This window comes from Lepidochelys kempii, chromosome 15 (genome assembly GCF_965140265.1).
Source record: "Lepidochelys kempii isolate rLepKem1 chromosome 15, rLepKem1.hap2, whole genome shotgun sequence".
Classification (NCBI taxonomy): Eukaryota; Metazoa; Chordata; order Testudines; family Cheloniidae; genus Lepidochelys; species Lepidochelys kempii.
The window spans coordinates 29,370,452-29,393,817 of NC_133270.1; the positions used below are offsets into that span (position 1 = coordinate 29,370,452).

A 23,366-nucleotide genomic window follows, 5' to 3' on the forward strand; every position below is an offset into this window, starting at 1 on the left:
TTTCTTAACTGATGCATTCCATGCTCTGTTTTGTCAGCTCCCCGTTCTTGTATCACAACAGCCAAAATCCTTTTTGATCTCAGTGAAGATGAAGAGGGAGATGTGTTCTCAAACCCTGTGCTAGTACTGGCTTGATACATTTTGGCATCACACTGAGAGGTCTGGTAAATACCTTGCATGATGCAGGGGTCTGCAGAAGGAGCTGCTTTCTAGCTTTCAGATCATATCCCAAGGCCTCAGAGGGAATAGGCCTGTGACAAGTTACTTAGGTCCTCGCATGTGTGAATCTTAAAGCAGAGCAATGGGCTTGTTGCCTTGACCATTCATGTACTGTGATGAGGCTACATTATCCAGTGTGGCGTAAGTAGTGTAGAGGCCTGTGACCTGTAAGTCTGAGAAGGAATAATCACTGCCACTTGAGACAGGGGTGAGGCCAGCCGTGCCCAGGTCACAGTCTGAGAGCTGGAGAGGGGAGTTGCTGAAGGCACCTAAGGTATCTAGATTGAAGCTGTCGTCTTTCATTTCTTCCCATATATTTCCTTTAAAAGATGATAAATTCAGTCCCTTTACAGTTTTGACCTGCCGTGGGCTGGGGTCAAGGTGTACAATGGTCTTAAGAGTAACTGTTTAACTCTCTTAACTGAAAGATTTTAATTTCTACTCAGTCATACGATGACGCTTGTGAGCAACTAGGGTTTTGGTATTTGTGGTACAAAGGCATTCAGAATAGCAGGAGTAATATAGGTTCAGCTGGCCAGTCCACAGCTAACTTTCCTGCCCCTCCCCACCTGCTTAAAACGTATTCTTCACCCACACTCATATTATTTATATAGCACTCTTCTCTCCTGCCGTGCTGCATGGACACGACCTAGCTAATCTTCACAACCACCCTGGCAGGGGGAGAAGTTCTCCTTTTAGCAGGTGGGGAAACTGAGGCACAGAGGCTGCAACTCGACCACGGCCACAGAGGAAGTCCTTGTCTGAGCTAGGATTAGCACTTGGGAGATCCTGTTCTAGGCAGGTTCTCAGACTTGGCCATGACCACGGTGCCTTTTTATGAACCATTAAGCTAACCCCCCACATATACTCCTGATCTTCACTGGACACTGTACCTCTGGGCTAAATTACACTGAAGCATGTACGGAAATTCACACACACACACCCCGCCCCTCCTCTCCCCTCCCCTCCAGCTTCTCCTTTACCTTGTAGTGCGAAATCCATGATGCTTGGATCAAGAGCATCCACTTCAGTGTTCATATCTGCTGTCACATTCAGGAAGTCTGCGGGTGCGCGGCGCATTGGATGGTGAGGAAGGGGGCTCTGACTCATGTCAGGCAGAGTATGGAGAGGAGGCGTCTGGGCAGGTGCCGGTGAGTCCGGGGCTATGCGAGCCTGGGTCTGGAGCTGGTGATGCAGTGGTATGGACTGCAGAGAGAGCGTCATGGGCTGGGGCTGCAGCTTGGAGATGGAAATTCGGCCTTGGGCTGCTGCCATGTGGGTCAGTGTGGACACTTCGGATTCTGCCTGCTTACTAGGCCGCCTGCAGGTCTCAGGTCTGTCGGTGATTAGTTTATCTAATTCCTCTGTATAGAAAACAAGTAACTGAGCATACTTGCCTACCATCGTGTGAGCAGGGCTAATAGGTCCTGAGGCTGCTGAGGGTCTGCGATGCAGGCTTTGCTTTTTGGCAGTAAATAGAGACACACTGCAGAAATACAGTTCTGGAGCTGGACAGGTAGCTCTTGCCACCTCCACTCTTCCCTCCCTTCCATACACAGGTCTTGTCTTTGATGTCTTATGATCAGGCCAAGAAAACCCTGGCATGATATTTACCAGGGCAGGCAGGCTAACGCTCTTCAAACCACCTGGGGCAGACCTACAGTGAGCGCCTTGTTGATAGAGATTAGGAAATTTTAATCTGACTCAGGATTCGCTTAACTTGTCTTTACATCTTAAGTATGTTTTTTTAGGACAGCCACATGACAGCTTCAATAATACTTTGTTTTTAAACTCTTCAGTCAAAAATAAAATGTTCTGTCATTCTGATCACACGTTCCAGACTTACCAGGGAAAGTCAGCTTTGGTTTCAGCCACGGCCATGCTAATACGATCTTAACAAATACACCGTTTGTATAAAAATGGGGAAATCTTGGAGAATGAATAAAAATCTCAATAATTCTGCGGAACAGGCATGAAATGTGGTGTTTAAAATGCGGCGCGCGAAAGGACTGACCAGCAGAGGCAGCGGAAGTTGTCTAGAATGTCCAAAGACTTCAGATAAATCGACCAGACAAAAATGGGACAGAAGATAAAATCATCTTGGATCTGATCTGAGTCTGAAAGAGCCAGCATGCCCAATTAAGACGCGTGGTTACTGTCTCAAGATAAAACTGACTGGGGTACTTTGAGAAAACTGGAGTCAGGGCTTCGTATAGGTGTTGGTAATTTAACACCTTTCACCAGATGATCTCAAAGCATTGTACAGCATGAATTCCGCCTCCCTCCCACTCTGCTAGGTGGGAGGTGGCGCACCCGTTTTGCAGATGAGTAGTCTGAGGCCCAGGGAGCTGAAGTCTGGTTTGCCCAAAATCTCTCAGTGTTAGTGGCAAAGCTGGATATAAAAGCCAGGAGTTCTGGCTTTCATTGCCCAGCATTAATCACTAGACGACACTCACAGGAGAGGTGAGGGGAGTGATGATCAGACAGTGAAGGGCAGGGAGAGGCAGTAGGTGGGAACCTAAGTCAGTGCCTGGCGGGGTGGGTCAGGGCTGGAAAGATCAGAGGCAGGAGAATTTAGGAACCACACCAAGCAAGCTTTGGATGAAGTGCTGAATCAAAAAATACATTAAAAAAATTATCTGCCTCTTCTGCGCTGCCGCGACTCAGTTCTGATGCCAACGCTGACTATTTCATATGGAAGGCACTATTCCAGCAAACCCAGGCCTGCTTTTTGTGCTAGATTCAATGGCTGCATGTCTAGTTGGCAGCTGGTATCAAGTGGAGTGCCCCAAGGGTCGGTCCTGGGGCCGGTTTTGTTCAATATCTTCATAAATGATCTGGAGGATGGTGTGGATTGCACCCTCAGCAAGTTTGCAGATGACACTAAACTGGGAGGAGAGGTAAATACGCTGGAGGGTAGGGATAGGATACAGAGGGACCTAGACAAATTGGAGGATTGGGCCAAAAGAAATCTGATGAAGTTCAACAAGGACAAGTGCAGAGTCCTGCACTTAGGATGGAAGAATCCAATGCACCGCTACAGACTAGGGACCGAATGGCTAGGCAGCAGTTCTGCAGAAAAGGACTTAGGGGTGACAGTGGACAAGAAGCTGGATATGAGTCAACAGTGTGCCCTTGTTGCCAAGAAGGCCAATGGCATTTTGGGATGTATAAGTAGGGGCATTGCCAGCAGATCGAGGGACGTGATCGTTCCCCTCTATTCGACATTGGTGAGGCCTCATCCAGCGGAGGGCAACAAAAATGATTAGGGGACTGGAACACATGAGTTATGAGGAGAGGCTGAGGGAACTGGGGATGTTTAGTCTATGGAAGAGAAGAATGAGGGGGGATTTGATCGTTGCTTTCAACTACCTGAAAGGGGGTTCCAAAGATGGCTCTAGACTGTTCTCAGTGGTAGCAGATGACAGAACAAGGAGTAATGGTCTCAAGTTGCAGTGGGGGAGATTTAGGTTGGATATTAGGAAAAACTTTTTCACTAGGAGGGTGGTGAAACACTGGAATGTGTTACATAGGAAGGTGGTAGAATCTCCTTCCTTAGAAGTTTTTAAGATCAGGCTTGACAAAGCCCTGGCTCGGATGATTTAATTGGGAATCAGTCCTGCTTTGAGCAGGGGGTTGGACTAGATGACCTCCTGAGGTCCCTTCCAACCCTGATATTCTATGATTCCTGAGAAACCTGTTTGGTTTTAGGCCAATAATAAACACTCTTGGAGTGTGCCAGAAGAGCATGGTGCTTCCCTAATCACTCAGCTAGCCAAACCAACTTCCTTGGCAGCTGTCTCTCGAGGCATCTAGATAGACTTATTGTGTAGTGCTGGGGAGGAGCCGCTGGTCGTGGTACATGTAGGTACCAATGACCTAGGGAAGGGTAGGAGAGACGTCCTGGAGGCCAAATTTAGGCTGCTAGGAAAGAGACTGAAGTCCAGGACCTCCATGGTGGCATTCTCAGAAATGCTGCCAGTTCGACACGCAGGGCCAGGTAGGCAGGCTCTTCAGAGTCTCAATGCGTGGATGAGACGATGGTGTCGAGAGGAGGGGTTTAGATTTATTAGGAACTGGGGAAACTTTGGGGATAGGGGGAGCCTATACTGGAAGGATGGGCTCCACCTAAACCAGAGTGGATCCAGGCTGCTGGCACTTCACATTACGAAGGTTGCAGAGCAGTTTTTAAACTAAGAGATGGGGGGGAGGAGGGAGCCGATGACTGCAGAGGCGCACGTGGGTCAGCCAGAGACTTCTCTTAGAGGAGAGTCTATTGAGAGAGATTTGCTAGGTTTTAGTCAGGAGGAGGGGATGAAAGAGGATAAAGTATGGGCCAGATCAGACGAGAAACATTCACATAAAGAATCTGACACAGCAGAAAAGGGCAGACAAATAAACAGTGACAAGTTTTTAAAGTGCTTGTACACAAATGCTAGAAGACTAAATAATAAGATGGGTGAACTAGAGTGCCTTGTGTTAAAGGAGGATATTGCTATAACAATGGGACACAATCATTCCAGGGTACAAAATCTATGGGAAGGCCAGAACAGGTCATGGGGGTTGGGGAGGGGGAGCGGCACTGTATGTGAAAGAAAATGTAGAATCAAATGAAATAAAAATCTTAAATGAATCCACGTGTTCCATAGAATCTCTCTGGATAGTAATTCCAGGCTCTAATAAGAATATAACAGTAGGGATCTATTATCGACCACCTGACCAGGACAGTGATAGTGACGATGAAATGCTCAGGGAGATGAGAGAGGCTATCAAAATAAAGAACTCAGTAATAGTGGGGGATTTCAATTATCCCCATATTGACTGGGTCCATGTCACCTCAGGACGAGATGCAGAGACAAAATGTCTCGATACTTTAAATGACGGCTCCTTGGAGCAGCTGGTACAGGAACCCCCCAGGGGCGAGGCAACTCTCGATCCAGTCCTGAGTGGGGCGCAGGATCTGGTCCAAGAGGTAACTATGACAGGACCGCTTGGAAATAGTGACCATAATATAACAACATTTAACATTTCTGTGGTGGGCAGAACACCTCAACAGCCCGACACTGTGGCATTTAATTTGAGAAAGGGGAACTATGCAAAAATGAGGAGGTTAGTTAAACAGAAATTAAAAGGTACAGTGACTAGAGTGAAATCCCTGCAAGCTCCATGGATGCTTTTCAAAGACACCAATAATAGAGGCTCAACTTAAACACAGTAAAAGAACTAAAAAAGAGCCGTCTTTTGTAGGTGACAAATCTGAGGAATTGTCACAGATTGAAGTGTCACTAGAGGAGGTTTTGGAATTAATTGAGAAACTTAACAGTAACAAGTCACCGGGACCAGATGGCATTCACCCAAGAGTTCTGAAAGAACTCAAATGTGAAATTGCGGAACTATGAACTATGGTTTGTAACTGACCCTTTAAATCAGCTACTGTACCCAATGACTGGAAGATAGCGAATGTAATGCCAATATTTAAGAAGGGCTCTAGAGGTGATTAGACCGGTAAGTCTAAAGTCAGTACCAGGCAAATTAGTTGAGAATATAGTAAAGAATAAAATGGTCAGACACACAGAAGAACATAAATTGTGAAAAAGTCAACATGGTTTCTGTAAAGGGAGATCATGTCTTACTAATCTATTAGAGTTCTTTGAGGGGGTCAAAAAACATGTGGACAAGGGGGATCCAGTGGACATAGGGTACTTAGATTTCCAGAAAGCCTTTGACAAGGTCCCTCACCAAAGGCTCTTACATAAATTAAGTTGTCATGGGATAAGAGGAAAGATCCTTTCATGGATTGAGAACTGGTTAAAAGACAGGGAACAAAGGGTAGGAATAAATGGTAAATTTTTAGAACGGAGAGGGGTAACTAGTGGAGTTCCCCAAGGGTCAGTCCTAGGACTAGTCCTGTTCAACTTATTCATAAATGATCTGGAGAAAGGGGTAAACAGTGAGGTGGCAAGGTTTGCAGATGATACTAAACTGCTCAAGATAGTTAAGACCAAAGCAGACTGTGAAGAACTTCAAAAAGATCTCACAAAACTAAGTGATTGGGCAACAAAATGGCAAATGAAATTGTAGATAAATGTAAAGTAATGCACAATGGAAAAAATAACCCAAACAAAACATACAGTATGATGGGAGCTAATTCAGCTACAACTAATCAGGAGAAAGATCTTGGAGTCATCGTGGATAGTTCTCTGAAGACGTCCATGCAGTGTGCAGTGACAGTCAAAAAAGCAAACGGGATGTTAGGAATCATTAAAAAAGGGTTAGAGAATATGATGGAGAATATCTTATTGCCCTTATATAAATCCATGGTACGCCCACATCTTGAATACTGTGGACATATGTGGTCTCCTCATCTCAAAACATATATGCTGGCATTAGAAAAGGTTCAGAAAAGGGCAACTAAAATTATTATTAGTTTAGAACGGGTCCCATATGAGGAGAGATTAAAGAGGTGTGGAGAAAGTGAATAAGGAAAAGTTATTTACTTGTTCCCATAATATAAGAACTAGGGGCCACCAAATGAAATTAATGGGCAGCAGGTTTAAAACAAATAAAAGGAAGTTCTTCACTCAGCACACAGTCAACCTGTGGAACTCCTTGCCTGAGGAGGTTGTGAAGGCTAGGACTATAACAGGGTTTAAAAGAGAACTGGATAAATTCCTGGAGGTTAAATCCATCAATGGCTATTAGCCAGGATGGGTAAGGAATGGTGTCCCTATCCTCTGTTTGTCAGGGGGTGGAGATGGATGGCAGGAGAGAGATCACTTGATCATTACCTGTTAGTTTCACTCCCTCTGGGGCACCTGGCATTGGCCACTGTTGGTAGACAGGATATTGGTCTGTATGGACCTTTGGTCTGACACCATATGGCCGTTCTTATGTCTACACGCAACGAGCCCCGCAGGGCGACCCTGTCCTCTGAAACACTTTCCCTCCTTTCCCAAGCCCTGCTCTGTATAACAATTTATGTTCGACTGGCCAAACCATCTCGTTTACTGTGACTCTTCTACACAGCAAGCGGGCAAAGCCCAATGCCAGTCTACCTGGATTGGCCATGCTCCTGTGAATAGCGGCCAAGTCCTTCCTCTTCCATTTCTGCATCTCTTCTTCCATCTTGTCGATCTTGGCAGGGCTGAGGGCCCACAGGCAGCCTTTGCGCGAGGTGCCGCTCATTTTATTCTCCACTTTCTCAAAGCACTTGTTCAGGGAGAGGTTGTGGCGCACGGAGTTCTTCCAACCATCGGGCGCTGTCTGGAGGGCAGAAGGTTGTTATTCGAATAAGCTGCTGCAGTGAGGAGAGCCGTCGGGTGGATGGACTGTGAATTCTCCATGGGAGACTCTCACAGGCCACGTGGATCATAACAACCTGCCCACCCACGTAGCAATGCAAGCAGCTTTCAGCATATCGCACTCAGCCTCCTTTTGCTCACGTTTTTAGTACGTCACAAGGCTCTGGGCTGCACTAGCTTCCAAGCACAGCTCAAGGCATTGGTGTCAACCTAAATAAAGCAGTTTGGGTCTGATTCATCTCTGAGACAGCCCCTCTCCCTAGGCACTTTGCCCTTCTGCCAGGTGCTCTCAGCTGATGCTGTGCTGTTGACCAGCTAGACGTGCTCTGTGGAGGCTGGAGGCAGCAGGGTATTTTCAGGGGTGGACAACTGGCTGTGGAACTTGCTACATGTATGGGTCTGCCCAAGGCAGAGTTTGTGGAACTGGACACCAGTTGCTTGAGGGTAGGGGGGAGATATCAGCCCTTAGATGTCACAGCAATAGGCCCCGTGTAAAAACCTAGGAAGATCTGAGCGAGGCTCCAAGGCTACCAGGGATGGCGTTTCTTGAGGCCACCTTTTCTCGGGGTGTTCTTGCTTTGGGGGACAGCCCAAGGAGGGGATTAGGGGGGATGAGGTCATGGTGCCATATATTGTGGCCCAGGCCGTTTTCTCTGTTTATGCCCAGTGGCCTATGCATAAATAGCCTGCTCCCCTAGACACAGTGTGACTCCAGAATTAAAATGCAGTCAGGGTAAAGGCAGGGGAGATGCGTGGGTGTCTGGGGTGGTTGGTTTTGGTACACGGTGTTTTGAGATGCTACTGATCGAATGCACTGGCAAGTGGCTAGGCCTGTTTTGTTCCCTTCAGTCATAAAAGCTTATTGATTCCTTACCTTGAAGTAGGGGAAATGCTCCTTCATGAAGCTGTAGATCTCGCTCACTGGGAGGCTGCCCGTTTTACTGTTCTTTAATGCCATTGCAATCAAGCAGCTGAAAGAAAGAGAGAGAAGATAAAAGCCAGTTCCCTCTTCAGACTGTGCTGGCCCATAATATCCTCCTCTTTACCTAGCAACCTGACAGCCACCTTTGCCCAGACACACGTGCCCGTGTGAACAGTCACTTCCCACTGCACTTGGGGTCTCATCAGCTCTACAGTAACGTTACCCAGCTTCCGTGTTTAAGGGTCCAAAAAAGATAATGAAATCTTGGGAACCAAGCTCTTTGGCGCTGTTACACCACCTCTGTTCTGCTGGAAGGGGATTAGCTTGTCAATGTCTTTCCACTATTATTAACTATGCTAGCAACCTGGACAGAACAGCACAGTGCTGTGGGAGGAGTGATGCAGATTTGCCTCTCCAGAGAAGGCTTCTGTCAAGATCATGGGAAAAGTAAATGACTTTTATGCTAGGAAAGGAAACGGATGCTTTTGCTGTGCCAAGTATGATACATTTATAACCATGCCAAATGCAGGCTGGGAGCAATATCCCAGCTTGTCCTCCACTCACCTGTAGGAGTAGATTGGCTTGGGATAATGTTTTGGATGGACTTCCTGAGCAGTGTGAGGGGCAAGGCGAGGTTGAGAATATTGAGGATGGGGTCCATAGGATGCATTGTATATTGCAGCTGGGTTACACTATATTCAGAAGAAAGAGGGAAAACTGTCAGAAGATTCAGCTTTCCCCATTCTGCCCGCCCACACACACACACACACACACACCATGTGTTATTTCTGGCTTTGTACTGATGAGACACGAAAGCTCCCTGGAAAAGATCACATTCCAGACAGTACGGGTGCAACAGAAAGACTTCCCAGAACAGGCTCCTGTGCTCTGAAGAGACAGGAGATTCTAACCAATCCCACAGTTGGTGAGGCCAAGTGTGGACTAAAGGACATGGAGAGTTTACAGCAAATTCCATTCTTTCTCATAATGAAACTCCTCTCCCCTCCCCTCACCGTGCAACCCCCCTCCCTTTTTGCAAGGGGAGGCACTTCCTATGCCGTTTAGACTCTAATTGATTCAGACACCAAATTACAGGACATCATTAAAATGAACATACCAAAAGCTACCCAGTTCCGGTTCACTATACAGTAGCACACAAGGCTCTTGCTCATCCGAATGCTATTATCAAATAATTTGTTTGTAATTTGTGACATTGTCACAGCTCCATCCCAGGCTGTCCCTACCCATCTCAGGCCCATCACATTTTTGAGCAATCTGGCATTGGTAAAATACTGGCCTGAAGCTCTGGAGACTGACTAAAGTGGGGTTTTGTTTTTTTTAAATATCCACAGTAGAAGAACTATGTGGGCTGTGTGGTGCAGTCTGTTCCTGGCAGCAAAGCAGACCTGAGCTGAGGAGAGGGATGGAACGAGAGCAGCTCTGTCTCCGTTTCCACTCCGTCCTTGGCCTCTCGGAGTGTCACGGGGGGAGAGGGCCGTGATGGAATTCTCCCCAAAAGCTGCAGCTATGGACTGGAGGGGTACTCTTCCAGACCCTGGGCATTGCTGTTTCAGTGAGCAGAGTCATCAAGAAGCCGGCTGAGGGTGGGTAAAATGACACACGGATAGAATGTTTTCTTCCAATTTGGGGGGGATTGTGTAGTGACAACTTAGTTGGAATAAGCAGCTGATTACTGGTTCTTGAAAGGGAACACTCCCAATCCCGAGTTTCTATGGCACATCACCAGTGGTAGGGAAGGCAGTGGTGTTTTTCCTCCTGAATGGTTCCTAGAATTGGCATTTTAGAACCTGTCTCTCAAAGGCACATGCACAGAGATTAGGTTAGAGGGATTCAAGTTGATTTTAGCTCGGCTGTTCACTTTGGTGTAGAATATCTGTAGGTCTGTGTAAGAGCCTGCAAATCCGATCTGTACAGCTACTCTGAGACGCAGGCTGCATGGCAAATAATAGTACCTGTTGCACATTCTGTGCTATGGCAAACACTTGCTGTGAAGGAGGAGCAGGGAAAAGCAAGTGCTGTGACTGTAAACTAGGAGATGGTTGCCCTCCGACTGTGTACTGGCTCATCTATTGGGATGAAAAGACAGAAGTGTTGGTCCTATAGTCAAACATCTTTCCTTGGCAAACATTGCAATGACAATTAACCCGCTCAGGTCAGCTCTTACGTTTGCTCCATGCGGTGTAACAGTATTCAGTCCCAGAATTCCCTGTGGCAGACTGGCCTGCACCTGAATCAGTGCTCCTGGAGCACCTGCTGAATGCATATTACCTGGCACGGGACCTATTCATGAAAAAGCACAAAGGCTAAATTAAAATCCTTGCCCCAAAAGGTTGTATAGTCTAATGGCATAAATTGCTCCATAAAGTGAACACAAATAAGTGTGTTTGCTGAAGTAATGTTAAGACTAAGGAGAAGTTTGGTGACCATTAACTGAGAGGCTGTATGAAGCGCACAGCTGCAGGGTTGGTAAGTTATTCTCATTTTAGTGATGTTGAAACAAAGGCACAGAGATAAATGACTATTTCCAGAGGTACTGAGAAAGTTCTGAGAATGAAGTCCTTGCACCAAGATCACACAAGGAGGCTGAGCTGGGCATAAAAGTCAAGTCCAGACTCTTTGATCTTTGTTCTAACCCCTAGTACGCAGTGCCTCTTTAAAAAAAAATAAATAAAAAAAGATAGGGTGTATCTCTTGTAACAAAAGGCAACAGGATGTAGAGAGCTAGATCTAATGTACTTACTGTGAAAAGTTACAAACAAGAAAGCTTGTTACAGGGAGTTTTGTCTCTCTTTATTATTATTATTTGTCAGTTAACAGCAGGGCAAGTTACCTGTCTGCTGCAGCATCGACTCTTGAGAGCTGATGCTGAAGTCCATTCTTCCACTAGCCATCTGTTGTAAGCGAGGAACATCAACAGAGGTCAACCACGACAAGGACTGCAAATCGCTTGGAAGGTCATCTTCACTCAACTGAGATGGGGTGGAAGCCAAGAGTCTGCAGGGAACAAGGTGGGAGGTTACCAAAGAGCACAAAGATTCTGCTAGATTGTCTGTGGGTAAGACGGATGTCTGGGCGGCCCAGCCTAATGCAAGTTAACAGTAGACGTGGGTCCGAGTTACAAAGTTGGGATGTTTCAGAGTAGCAGCCATGTTAGTCTGTATTTGCAAAAAGAAAAGGAGGACTTGTGGCACCTTAGAGACTAACAAATTTATTTGAGCATAAGCTTTCCTGAGCTACAGCTCACTTCATCGGATGCATGAAAGTTGGGATGTGGATCCAAAGCTCAAGATGTGAATTTTTTGTTCAGGCCCATCTCCCATTCATAATGCCTCCGTGTGTTCCTTTGTAAGAGAGGTAACATTTTATTTAGCAGGCATTGAAGTGTTTCTGTTTTGAACCAGGACCAATTTAGGAGACTGTTCTGTCGAGATCTCCCTGCATCGTGGTCAGCTGAACATTATGAGAAGTATGAGAGAGAGAGAAGGGCATTAGCACAGCGGTGCTGTACTCCAAGTGCTGCTGGCGTTTCCATCTGAAATGCGGCTTTTCAGAGGTTGAAGTGGCTCTCAACGTGCAGCCCGTGCTGTAAACATTCAGTTATCGCACCAAACAGGTGTGCACTAGGAGCACTTGTTGCCTCGGGCAAAGGTCCAGTTTGGCATGCTAAAAGAAAAATACTTGAATTTAAAATAACCCACACAGAACACTGGTAATGGAAAATTGACTGCAGTGGGACTATTCCTGTGCCCAGTGTTTGCTTAAGGCTTTTTAGAATTGGTACCTAAGTACTGAACAGGAGTGACTGTTTTGTACTTATCTCAAAAATTACTTTAAAACGGTGCGGGGGGGCCTTTGAAGCAGTAGATTATTAATGTTCTAACCACTCTGACAGGTTTCAGAGTTACAGCCGTGTTAGTCTGTATTCGCAAAAAGAAAAGGAGGACTTGTGGCACCTTAGAGACTAACCAAGTTATTTGAGCATGAGCTTTCGTGAGCTACAGCTCACTTCATCGGGTGCATACCGTGGAAACTGCAGCAGACTTGATCTCTGTGTGTATATAAAGTCTGCTGCAGTTTCCACGGTATGCATCTGATGAAGTGAGCTGTAGCTCACGAAAGCTCATGCTCAAATAAATTGGTTAGTCTCTAAGGTGCCACAAGTACTCCTTTTCTTTTAACCACTCTGAGAAACTTAAAAAAAAAATCTGTTAACACAAGATCTTTAAAGGGTCTCTGTCCATTTCCAGATGGACACTGCTAGGGCAACTTCAGCTGAGAATAAGATTTTGTAAAAACAAGTTTTTTTTTATGGAACTGTTTCCATGATCTTTATTTTAATTCCAAATCCACATTCCTCTGCAGCATCTGAAAACCAAACAGTGCAGCACTGTGCTAGTGTATGAGAACCAGGAAGGGAAACTGGATTCAGGTTATAACAAAAATTCAGATCTAACCCTTCCTTAAATAGAAGCTAGGAGGGCTTCAGAAACCAGCATATTGCAATCTTCACTATAAAGCAAAATCTGTAGATTGTGGGATGAACTGCAGATCTCCTCCATTCGGTCCTTGGTGAGATCGAATGGAATTATACCCAACTTAATTTTTTAAAACCACCTCCGATGTGCTAAATCTTCAGATTGTAAGAGTTTATGACCATAAATGCAGACTATCTTAATTGATAAAGCCAATGGAAAACCGGGCCAGACTTCTCTTGGTGAAAAGTTTCATTTAGAAATCGGCACATTTTGCCCTGCTTGCACAGGCTGTGCTCTTAGAAAGAGATGATCAACTTTGTATTACTTCTGATAAAGAAATCCCTGCATAAAAAGCAAAAACAAACACATTTATATGGAGGGCCAAACTGCAAACGTTCTTACTCAATTCAAAGCTGCCACTGAAGTCAGTGAGTTACAACGATTACAAGTGGGTGTGAGAGTTACTCATGTTGAATTGTGCTGAGAAAGTCGGGCACCACTTCACGTAAGGAAGGGGGATATCTCTACATAGCCCTGAGTACGGACTGCACAGATCAGCCGTTGAAAACGTTTCTATTTTGGAAGGACACAGGTTAGCCTGAGTCTGTAGATTCTCTTTTTAAAACACCCTAACTGAAAATGTTCTCCGGTCAACTAGTGACCTTTTAAAAAGCCAGGTGCACAGCACTAATGTGTGTCCATTGTCAAATGGTGAGACAGAGGCAGTCAATACATCATATTTCTGCTGAAGCATCTTGTACGTTTTACATAAGTCTAAATCAGCTTAACATAAAATGCAAAAACAGCAGTGTGTTGCAGCCCAAAAGGCTATTGAGATTTTAGCTTTTTCTAGTCAAGATTTTCAGTAGTTCAAAAGTTCCCCAAACTCCACTACCCAGTAGATCTCTAAGGCAGAACTTTATTTGTTTGCACAAAGATTTTAAAATACAAAACAAGCAGAAGCCAAAGCTCAAATCCTGGCCAAAAACGTCTTCAAATCCTCCTCCGAGGCTACCCTGGTTTCTTTCTCCTACTGTAGTTATAGTGCAATAATTAGCATTGCCATGGTTACCACTGTTCAGTTATTTTGTGAGGCCTGGGACTTAAATGCATAAAAAGAACATCAGGTGACCACTCTCCCTACTTAGCGATTGGCTGGGTTGTAAGTAAACAAGAGCATTAAATGATTTGAAAACTGGGCAGGCTCATGTCGTTTGCAACAGTTGGACCCGTTCATTGTAAGCCGATAACCCATTGTGTTGCAAACGACTGTTGCCCAGTGGCACGTGGCCTCCATTGTTTTTGGCATTCTTGCTTAATTGTTTTTTTCCCTCCTCCTTTTTACAAACTTCACATTAATCTGGCTGAATGACAGCCAACACACAACACACACACAGACACACACATGCCATCTGGCACCCTGGTCCCTGCCAGTCCTTCCAAACAAGTCAGCTCCTTCAACAAATAATGGGGTCAGATGGGCGGTGAGGGTCAAAACCCACTGCACACGCCTCCTGTCAGGAAATGAATCTGCCACATGCCCTCTCTCCACTCCACAGCATAGGCTAAACAGCTCCAAATAGGAGGACCACAGAAGCCATATTTGCACAATAACCTTTCTACGTTTATCTATTTGGAAAACTGATGAATTCCTTTGCTTTATCTTAATGTTAAGTGGATCCATCCAGCTCTTTCTAGAAGCCTAAATGATTAGTAATCCACTTTGTGTGGTTAGATGTTGTCAGAAACCTTAACTGCAAACAGCCTGAATAGGGTGCTGTCTGAACAGTAGGAAGCTCAAGATTCTCCTACTTCCTAGTATAACCTGAAGCACATCTTTCCTTTTACACAGCATCCTTATTCCACAACATCGCAGAACAGCGTGCAGACAGTGTACTGGACATAAGCATGGACCTCTTCTAACAGAGACAGGGAGGGGCATAGAGGCCATATTTTAAAGATAATATATCAGTCACTATGCCCCATTTTAAACCAGATACAAGGGTACAGTGAAATAGAGTGCCCCGATCCATTTGTAAAACAAATTTTAGCCCCCTCCATCCTAGCATAGGCTTCTAGTCTGCATTTGACTTTGTACTTCCCATCAAAACAAAACAGACCTTTGTTTTGTTCAATTAAACAGCTCTGATGTATTCTCTTACAACTATTTTTTAAAATAGACTGACAAGTACTCTAACAAATGTTAACAGTTTGTAGTAAAATTGTAGAATCTAAGCAGGTTACCAAAAATGCATGTGGCATAAAGGGATTATTCTTTGAGTTGTCTTCAAAACAAACATAAATTTCAGCAGTGGTGACTTCAAGTCACTTCTATACTTCCCATTTCACAGTAACCCAATCCAGGCAATGAGAGCTCAGATCTTTTACAAAGATTTACACAGGGAGAGCTGTCCCATGGCTGGGTTTTGTAAATGTACAAATATACTAGGCAATATAAATTCAACTCTTCTAACGGTAGATGGGTTCTGGGTGTGTCTTTGACTCTTAGGGGAAAAAATGCAAATCAAACCATCTGCTTTAGTTAAACCATGCATAGTAGTAGCTAGCTGGCAATTTATCTACTCATGGAGTTCAACCTTCTTCCACCTGTGTAATCCCCTCCCCACCCCCCAATGTACAACTACATAGATATAACTCGCATACAAAACTATCTGTTTTGTAGATCTCCATTGTATCCTTCTTCTCTTTTTTGTCTTAAATTAATGGTAAACGCTTGGAGGCAGGGCTCATGTCTTCCTGTGTGTTTGTACAGCCCCAGGTATGTGTGGCTCAGATTAATTTAAATACCGATGGAGTCTATCTAACACATACTTACTGAAAATGTCTAAGGAGTCTGTCTGCTTGCTTGCTGAGAAGCCCTCCATTTTTGGAAAGCAGTTTCTGTTCAAGATGGCGGCTGTTGCCGAGGGAGCACGCTGTGCTCTCTCCTGGAGACTTTATGGGTGTTCTTTTTTGTCTGTACTGCCCTAACGCTCTATAAAGGCAGCCTGGCTTGTAAGCAAACTGCTCAGGCTGAGGATATTAAGGTTAGCCTCAGATTTGAAGGTTAGGGATGGTCTAGGAAAGTGGTAAATTCTTAGGCAGCCGTTCTCAAACATTTTGTCAGTGTGGGTGGCAGTATCATAGAGGCTCTCATGGAAACCTCCACTCACACTGTGGTGACAAAGAGAACTTCCCTTCTCGTTTGTGATTGCAAACATCCCTTAGGCAGTTGCACCAATTGCTTACATATTTTTAGCTGTCTCCAATGCAGGAAATGTTCTGTCATTTAAAAATGGAGTGAATTAGTCACACTGTCTATTTTTGCCCCTCACTTTATTGGTTCTGTTCTTCTTTCCCCTTTTCCTCCTTTGCCCCTGCAAATGCTTCCTTGCCACTTGATTCCCATCTCCCATGTAGCACAAGCACCTCTCTCTGTCTCCACAGTTCCTTTGGAAGTTCCTCTCCTGCTAATGGCTGGCTTGGGTCTCTGCCAACAAATCCAGCTTCCCCTCTGTCTCTTACAGGGACTCAGTGTCCCCTACATACAGGCAATGAGGCGGGCTTGCTGCTTCTTGTTCCCAGCACCTTTTCTCATTTCTGGGTCCCCTGGAAATAACCTCAGGTAGCCCTAGAGACCAGACAGCTCTCCCTGGACCACCACCAAGTGCTCCGTCAACCACAGTTTAGAAACCCCGGCGTCAGGGGTAATCTATAGGCAGACCGTGGGCCAAATCCGACTGCCAGATGCTTTTGAACGGACCCTGAAATCTTTTTATTTACTACTTGTTGTTGTTTTATTATTTTCTCTGCAGTCTGGACCTTAACCAAGAAATTTGGACCTTGACAAAAAATAATTGACTACCCCTGCCCGGCATTAAAAAAAACAGGGCTTTGGAAAAAAAACAAAAATCTGATCACTGTGTGCAGTGTTGCTGTTTCACTTTTCCTTTTTCTTATAGTAGTCAAGATAAAAGGACAAAACTCTTCAAAGACCTCTCGAGCAAAGATGCTTAGCCTCTGGTAGATGGTACCTTAACGGCTATCAGAATGGTTTCTACATTTCAGTTAAGTTTCACAGCGCCCGGTGGCAGCAGATCAATATCAGAGAGGAGGGTGGGGGTGGGGGGAACTGCATGATTGCCCAAGTCTCACAGGAAGTCAATCGCAGAGCTGGGAAGTGAATCTGTAGCTGCTGACTCCCTGCTGTGCTCTACACAACAGTCTTTCCCTGCTGTGGACACAACTCTGCCAAACTGACTCATGTTGCATAGCACCTGACTCTGCAAGTTGTTCCATGGAAGCAAACCTGGCTTCTACTTGGAGTAAAGAAGGGAGACAAAGTCTGGCCCTACGTACATGGTGCTGTATAAACTGGTAAAAGCAGCTGGCTGTGAGCTAGAGCTATTTTGCTCGCTTTCATTAGATGTCCCTAGTTTGATCTCCTGATTACCAACAATGAATTGATTTCCCTTTGCCTTGCATCTTGTACCAGTATCTACTCCAGTGCCAACTGAGTGTAGAATGCTACATTCACGCTGCACAGGTGTAAATGACCATGGGTTTGTGTACCCTTGAAACGCTGCACCTTAGATACAATCTATGCTGATGGGAGGGGTTTTCCTGTCTGCCTAGGTAATCTACCTCCCCATAAGGCAGTAGTTTGGTTGACAGAAGAACTCTTCCATTGACTCGTGGTCTCCCCACCGGAGGTGAGGTCGGCTTAACTATGCCGCTCCGGGCTGTGGATTTTTCACACCCCTGAGAGATATAGCTGGGTCGACCTAACGTTTTAGCGTAGACCAGGCCTAAGTCAGGAGTATTACCCACTGCTTCAGAGATCCAAGCATTCTAGCTCACTGGGGATGTGGGAGAGCTTTATAGATAAAAGGAGAAGTGTTCTGTACCACAAGTATTTGAAACTTCTTGTGGTAACTGAACACTCAACCAAATTCATTTTCTGCCCCAGGTCTTGAACTAGGTGCCAAGCCCCTCCGGTGAGGGGTTCAGGGTCCTCTATACTGATTTCATTGAACACTGAGGGAGGGGTCTTGGAACTTGGCAGGATGGGGCCCATAGACTGGCAGAGCTAGAAGTAAGAATATTGTAAATGCAAAATAATTTGAGAAGGAAGGGCCATCATTTTTTATTTTACATTGATTATTAAATTTCAGGAACTGCATGGGCAACAGTTGAGCTAATCCATTTAAATCAATTCTCAGCACCCTGAGTTTGACTCGTTTTTAGGAACTTTCTCTCTTAAAGCAACTAAGGTGATAAAATCCCTCAGCCACGTCACGGTGTCAAGGGAATGGACGCTGCAATTCTCTTCAGGAACAATTACTGTTGTATTAATTATGTATTTGTAACCTTTTAGCTGCAGCAAGTTCTATTTTAACCCAAACTCCCTGATCGTGATTGTCCCCAATGATGAATATAGAAAATATTTAAATCATAGATTGCTCCTCACAGATCCAAATTCCAAACTTGGTTTGCTCATGTTGTAGCCTGACTTCCCGACATACAGTAGTCGTATCTTACAAGCACATCCTGTCACAAAACATTTTACAAACAAACTGATATACAAGCGGTAGACAAGGCCCTTTTTCCACCACTGAAGTGCAGCGATCTCTGGAGTGGAACATAACAGCTGTTTATGGGTCTAACTCAGCAGGTTATTTAAGCATGTGCATAACTCTCCATCTCATTGGTTTCAATAGGACTACAAACATGCCTAAATCTCTTGCTGAATCAGGGCCTATTGGAACAAGTCATACTACATAACCATTTAGGACAGGAACTGAGGTATATCTTAACCAGATGAATCTGTGGGGGGAGTTTATGTTGGAAGAATGTAATTACATCCGTTAGAATTTAGCCAGGATATCTAATGAGTTAATGCTCCTGTGATAATTTTGTGTATTTATATTCCTGAAACACTAAAGGTTTATTTATTTATTTGAGGATGCGCTTCACCCAGTATATGACGCAAGTAAAGTAGATATTTTCTACTCATACAGTCAGTGCTTTGTGACTATTTAAACATCTTTTGGCTAAGAGCTACCTATTTAAACCGTTATTCTAACCTAATATGAATAGTGACTTTATACTCACATTGCAAGTCCTTCAAAAATATTGTACAAGGCTGCTCAAATAAATCAGAAATAGGGGAAAATGAGGATGCTGTTATACTACACTACATTGAAAGTCCAACAACCTTTACACAAAGTGATAAGCTCCAGACAATAGTTAATTTACCTAACCAGCTCTATTTACTATTTGTAATGTGATTCCTTAAGTGACATTTCATTTTAGTTAGTGACGCTTTTAAAAGTATTCCTTGCTATACCAGTACACAAGTATGTTTCTTTGACTCTGTTAAACTTGTATTTGCATAAATGCTGATTAGGCCAGATGAATTACTCTTGCATTCCCTTCTTATTCTAGAGGCATGTGGTCCAAACATAGCATTTTAGGCATGTCACTGTTCTCACCCTGTAACATATGTAGCCCAGAAGTAGGTTAGCGATTGGCCAAAACCAGTATGCTGCTGCTATATTCTAAAAACAAAGAGAGTCAAACGTGAGCAAAAATGTTGAATATTTCTTAACAGTGAATGTTTTGACTTTTGTTAATGTCCCACCCTTAACAAATACGTACTTGCTCTGTGAAAATGTGTATGGCTTTTTGAAATGCCAGTTAAAATCAATTCAGACCTTCATTAGGAGGTGTTAAAACCTGGATTACAGTAGTTGGACCAGTGCCACAGTCATTTCTGAGGAAACTTCCAGAGACAACACTGGGAGTTTTGCCTGATACTCTAAACGCAAACAGACTGCAGTGCAGAATCAGACCCATTATATAAGACTCTGGCGTGCTCTGGGGCCAGTTAGTTCTGTGGTCAAGTCAGTCTAGATTTAAACTGTTATAAAAGTTAGAATAGTTTAGTATGTATTTTGAGACGTGTCCCTTATGTTATTTGATAACCATATTTCCCCATACCTCCCCCCAAGTGGGTCTACTGAATCGACAATCAATTGATTTTTGGGAAAAATGCACAGTTTCACCCACATGCTGATTTGGAACTAGAGCACTGTTTAGCAAATAAATAGCCACTCCTGTGTTTGGGATCAGTACATATTTAGGAACTTTTAAAATCTCTGTTGTGTAAAGTTGCTTTAGTGCATGAATATTTGGCCCAATGGCCCTTAATGGTTCCAAAGTTGCCATTCTGTTTTACTTGTAAAATTCTACCAAAAAGAATATTCGTAGAGACCACAGCATTTGTAAGCTGAATAACTTTGCCCCTCAAGGGCCTGCTCCACAGCCCGCTGACATCAAGGGGAGTCTTTCCATTGCTTTAATAGGCTTTGACTCAGAACCTATAATTTGCTTAGCTCACTACTGGAACACCCACAGATACTCTATTGCATTATAAACTTGTCACCTGTTGTTTCAGTTTTGAAAAATAAAATATTTACACTAAAATCAGTTTAATCTTAAAAACGAATTAGTAAGAGCAACATGTTCAGGGTATGCCAATCCCAGCAAGCTCTTCTACAGCTTTATCATTCCCTAAAGTATTGGCTGCAGTCAATAGAAGTGTGTGTCCCTGCTACCCTTAAGGTGGTAACCTCGAAGGGTGAGAGAGAATGTTTTCTATGGAGGAGTTGGAAATGCATCCTTTTATGCAAAGTAGGCAGGTACCTACATCCCATAGGAGGGAGGAGTTGAGGGTGTAGACGATGGCACTTAGCAAGGATGGTGTTTTATGTTGCACTGTTGAATCTGTGCAAAAATGTGTATCTGAAACCATCATACAAGTCTGTCTGTGTCTGGACTTTACTGAGTAATACAGTCCATATCTCCACTCCATCCACTCTCTCTCATTTAAATATGCTCTTGGTCTGGAAGCTCTCAAGATCCGCCAAAGTGATTTTTTTAAAACAAGGGAGACCTTGTAATGTTTCAAATCTGACCTTTAAACCGCATGGGCACAGTTTCTCTATAAACCACATGTACAAATTATTTGTAGTTGCTGCCTTTCATTCCTGTCTCTCTCCCTCTGTCTGTTCCCTTCTTTACCCTTCCTGGAAAGCCTGGTCTCCTCTAAGTGTAACTGTCCAGTTGAAAGATTCTAAGTGAGACAGAAGGGTCTTCTCAGCACAGTCCCAGCCTCCCATTCACTAATTGGAGGCCATTTCCTACTCTGCGGAGCCCTTCTGCTCCCCCATGGAGAACTCAGGACTGTGGGTTCCAGTCTTGGACTGTGGTGACAGCAGGAGAGTAAACAGAGCTGATAGAATTTGACAGGTCTATTCTTTTCTTAAAATCATTCCGTCTAAAAGATTTTCTTTTACATAATCCAAAGTGTTTTCTCATGAAGTAGGACAAATACTGTTCCATATTTGCAGTGTAGTTCAGATCCGATGCATTTTTATCAGAAGTTACTACTTGTAAATGAGGTCACATAACTCAGAAAAGACTTTTTAAAAAAATCTCAAACTAGTTAAAAACAACTTTAGTGATGTAGGAGCTATTAGCTTTAAGACTATAGGATACATAACTAAAAGCAGTTTTAAAACCTGCTTGATCTCCACGTAAACGAAAAGAAAAGGAGTACTGTGTGGCATGCTCCGATGAAGTGAGCTGTAGCTCACAAAAGCTTATGCTCAGATAAATTTGTTAGTCTCTAAGGTGCCACAAGTACTCCTGTTCTTTTTGCGGATACAGACTAACATGGCTGCTACTCTGAAACAAGTAAACTAAGATACTCTGGCTGTGTGTCCTAAAAGTAAAATAAGTTATATCCTGCAAAATGCTTGGGGTTTTTTGGGGGGTTTTTTTTTTTTTGCTACTATGAATTAAAGAATCTCCTCTATATGAATGGTTTTTGTTTCAGTGCTATATGCTTCAGAGAGTTAATACTGATTTACAATTGAGCATCCACAGGTCACCCACACCCTTCCTAAACAACAGACATTTCTTTACCAATATTTACAAAACCAACAAAATGCCTAGAGCAAACAGTGCTTTAATAAACAGCAAAACAGGGTTTCACAAACCTTTCTCCATAGTGGCTTCACCCAGTATAACAAATCACTTGTTGCGCTGAAAGAAGCTGCCTGGCAATGTTTGCATTTTGAATAGAGAGAGGCTAGAAGAAGAAGGAGAACACATACGGCTGCCCACTTTTACCCAAGGAAATGTTGAAAACACCCACTGGCTGTTAGAGTCACCCACTCAGCATTTAAAAACAAACCAAAAAAAGCCCTCTTCACTTTGCTGCACTGATTCACATGCTACAATGTGTTTCATAAAACATCACCTCATGTGATAAGATGTAGCTGAATTAACCCAAAGCACTGTAATTCATGCGTAACTGTCCCATGACTTCTCAGAAAAAAGATTTTTTTTTAAAATGTAAATGGGTAAGTGTTGGTATAGGTAAATAAATGCCTACTTGCTAAAGGTTGTCAGCAAACCCAAGTTTGTTCCTGTTCATATTATAAGTAGTTTGGCATATGAATGCATTTGGGAACTAAAGTAAATATTTATTTTAATTAGGACCTTCCCAATTGCTAGTTGAACATGACTCCTGTTTTTCCTATCAATTCAAAATGCTACATGACAGGAGGCTAGTATCATAGTCTGGCAAATCACGTAGAGCACAGACTATGCCAGAAGTTCACACCAGGCTTTGAACATATTTGCACTGACTATGATTTACTATCAAAACATTTTAAGCCAGGATGTTTCTGAGCACATAGTATGCTACAAGCAGTCACCAAAGAGAAAAATCCTTTTAAGGACAAGAGCTAAATGTAATTAGCTTCTTCATTAAAGAGGATTTCTGGAATATTTGATTTTATTTAGAAACATACACAACTGTTAAAGTCATCTAATGGGCCATGAGGATGCAACACCTCTTTACAAACGGATAAATTCCTCACCTGTATTCCTGCGGCGAGGGGTGATGATTTTGCCCTGAATTTCTAATGATTCCTGACATCATGGATGTAATGTCACTTTCTATCATCTCCTTTGGGGAAGACCAAAAAAATAAAAAAAATAAAAATCATATAGGTATGAAGTAGCTATCCAGCATTTCAGCAGTATGGAGGAAAATTTAAAAAATTCCAAATTAAAAAACCTGGAATGTAAGATATAATTGTTGTTGTTGTCACGTTTCCTATCATTTTTAAGAGCAATGTTTTACTTAGGCTATGAAATGTCTAAATATTTTACAAAGGCAAAGGAGAACATAATGCAGAATATATAACTGACGTAATAAATGGAAGGGTCAAATGAATCCATTACAGCATCAGGGTTGTGTCAACTAAATACCCACCAAATTAGGAAACCAGTTGTGTGTCAGTTTTTATATACTAAACAAAATCATATGACCTGACCATTTAAAATGCAGGA

At 43.5% G+C, this 23,366-nt stretch overlaps 1 protein-coding gene across 1 annotated transcript; it reads right to left on the minus strand.

Moving 5' to 3' along the window:
• Positions 1-213: 213 nt before the first annotated feature.
• FOXN4 (forkhead box N4) lies at positions 214-22,977 on the minus strand. The gene is made up of 9 exons (XM_073313690.1): positions 22,892-22,977; positions 11,294-11,457; positions 10,628-10,743; positions 10,416-10,529; positions 9,007-9,134; positions 8,395-8,491; positions 7,275-7,482; positions 1,203-1,583; positions 214-539 (listed from the first exon to the last, which is right to left on the minus strand). The coding sequence occupies exons 1-9, from the start codon at positions 22,975-22,977 to the stop codon at positions 289-291; spliced, it is 1,545 nt and encodes a 514-aa protein (XP_073169791.1). The 3' UTR covers positions 214-288.
• Positions 22,978-23,366: the final 389 nt, after the last annotated feature.

Coding starts and splice junctions, on each gene's coding strand:
- FOXN4 (XM_073313690.1), bottom strand. CDS start 22,977: ATGATAGAAAGTGACATTACATCCATGATGTCAGGAATCATTAGAAAT. Junction 7,483..8,394: donor AGCATTTCCCCTACTTCAAG/GTAAGGAATCAA, acceptor TCTGCCCTCCAG/ACAGCGCCCGATGGTTGGAA. Junction 1,584..7,274: donor CAGGAGCATGGCCAATCCAG/GTAGACTGGCAT, acceptor TTTTCTATACAG/AGGAATTAGATAAACTAATC.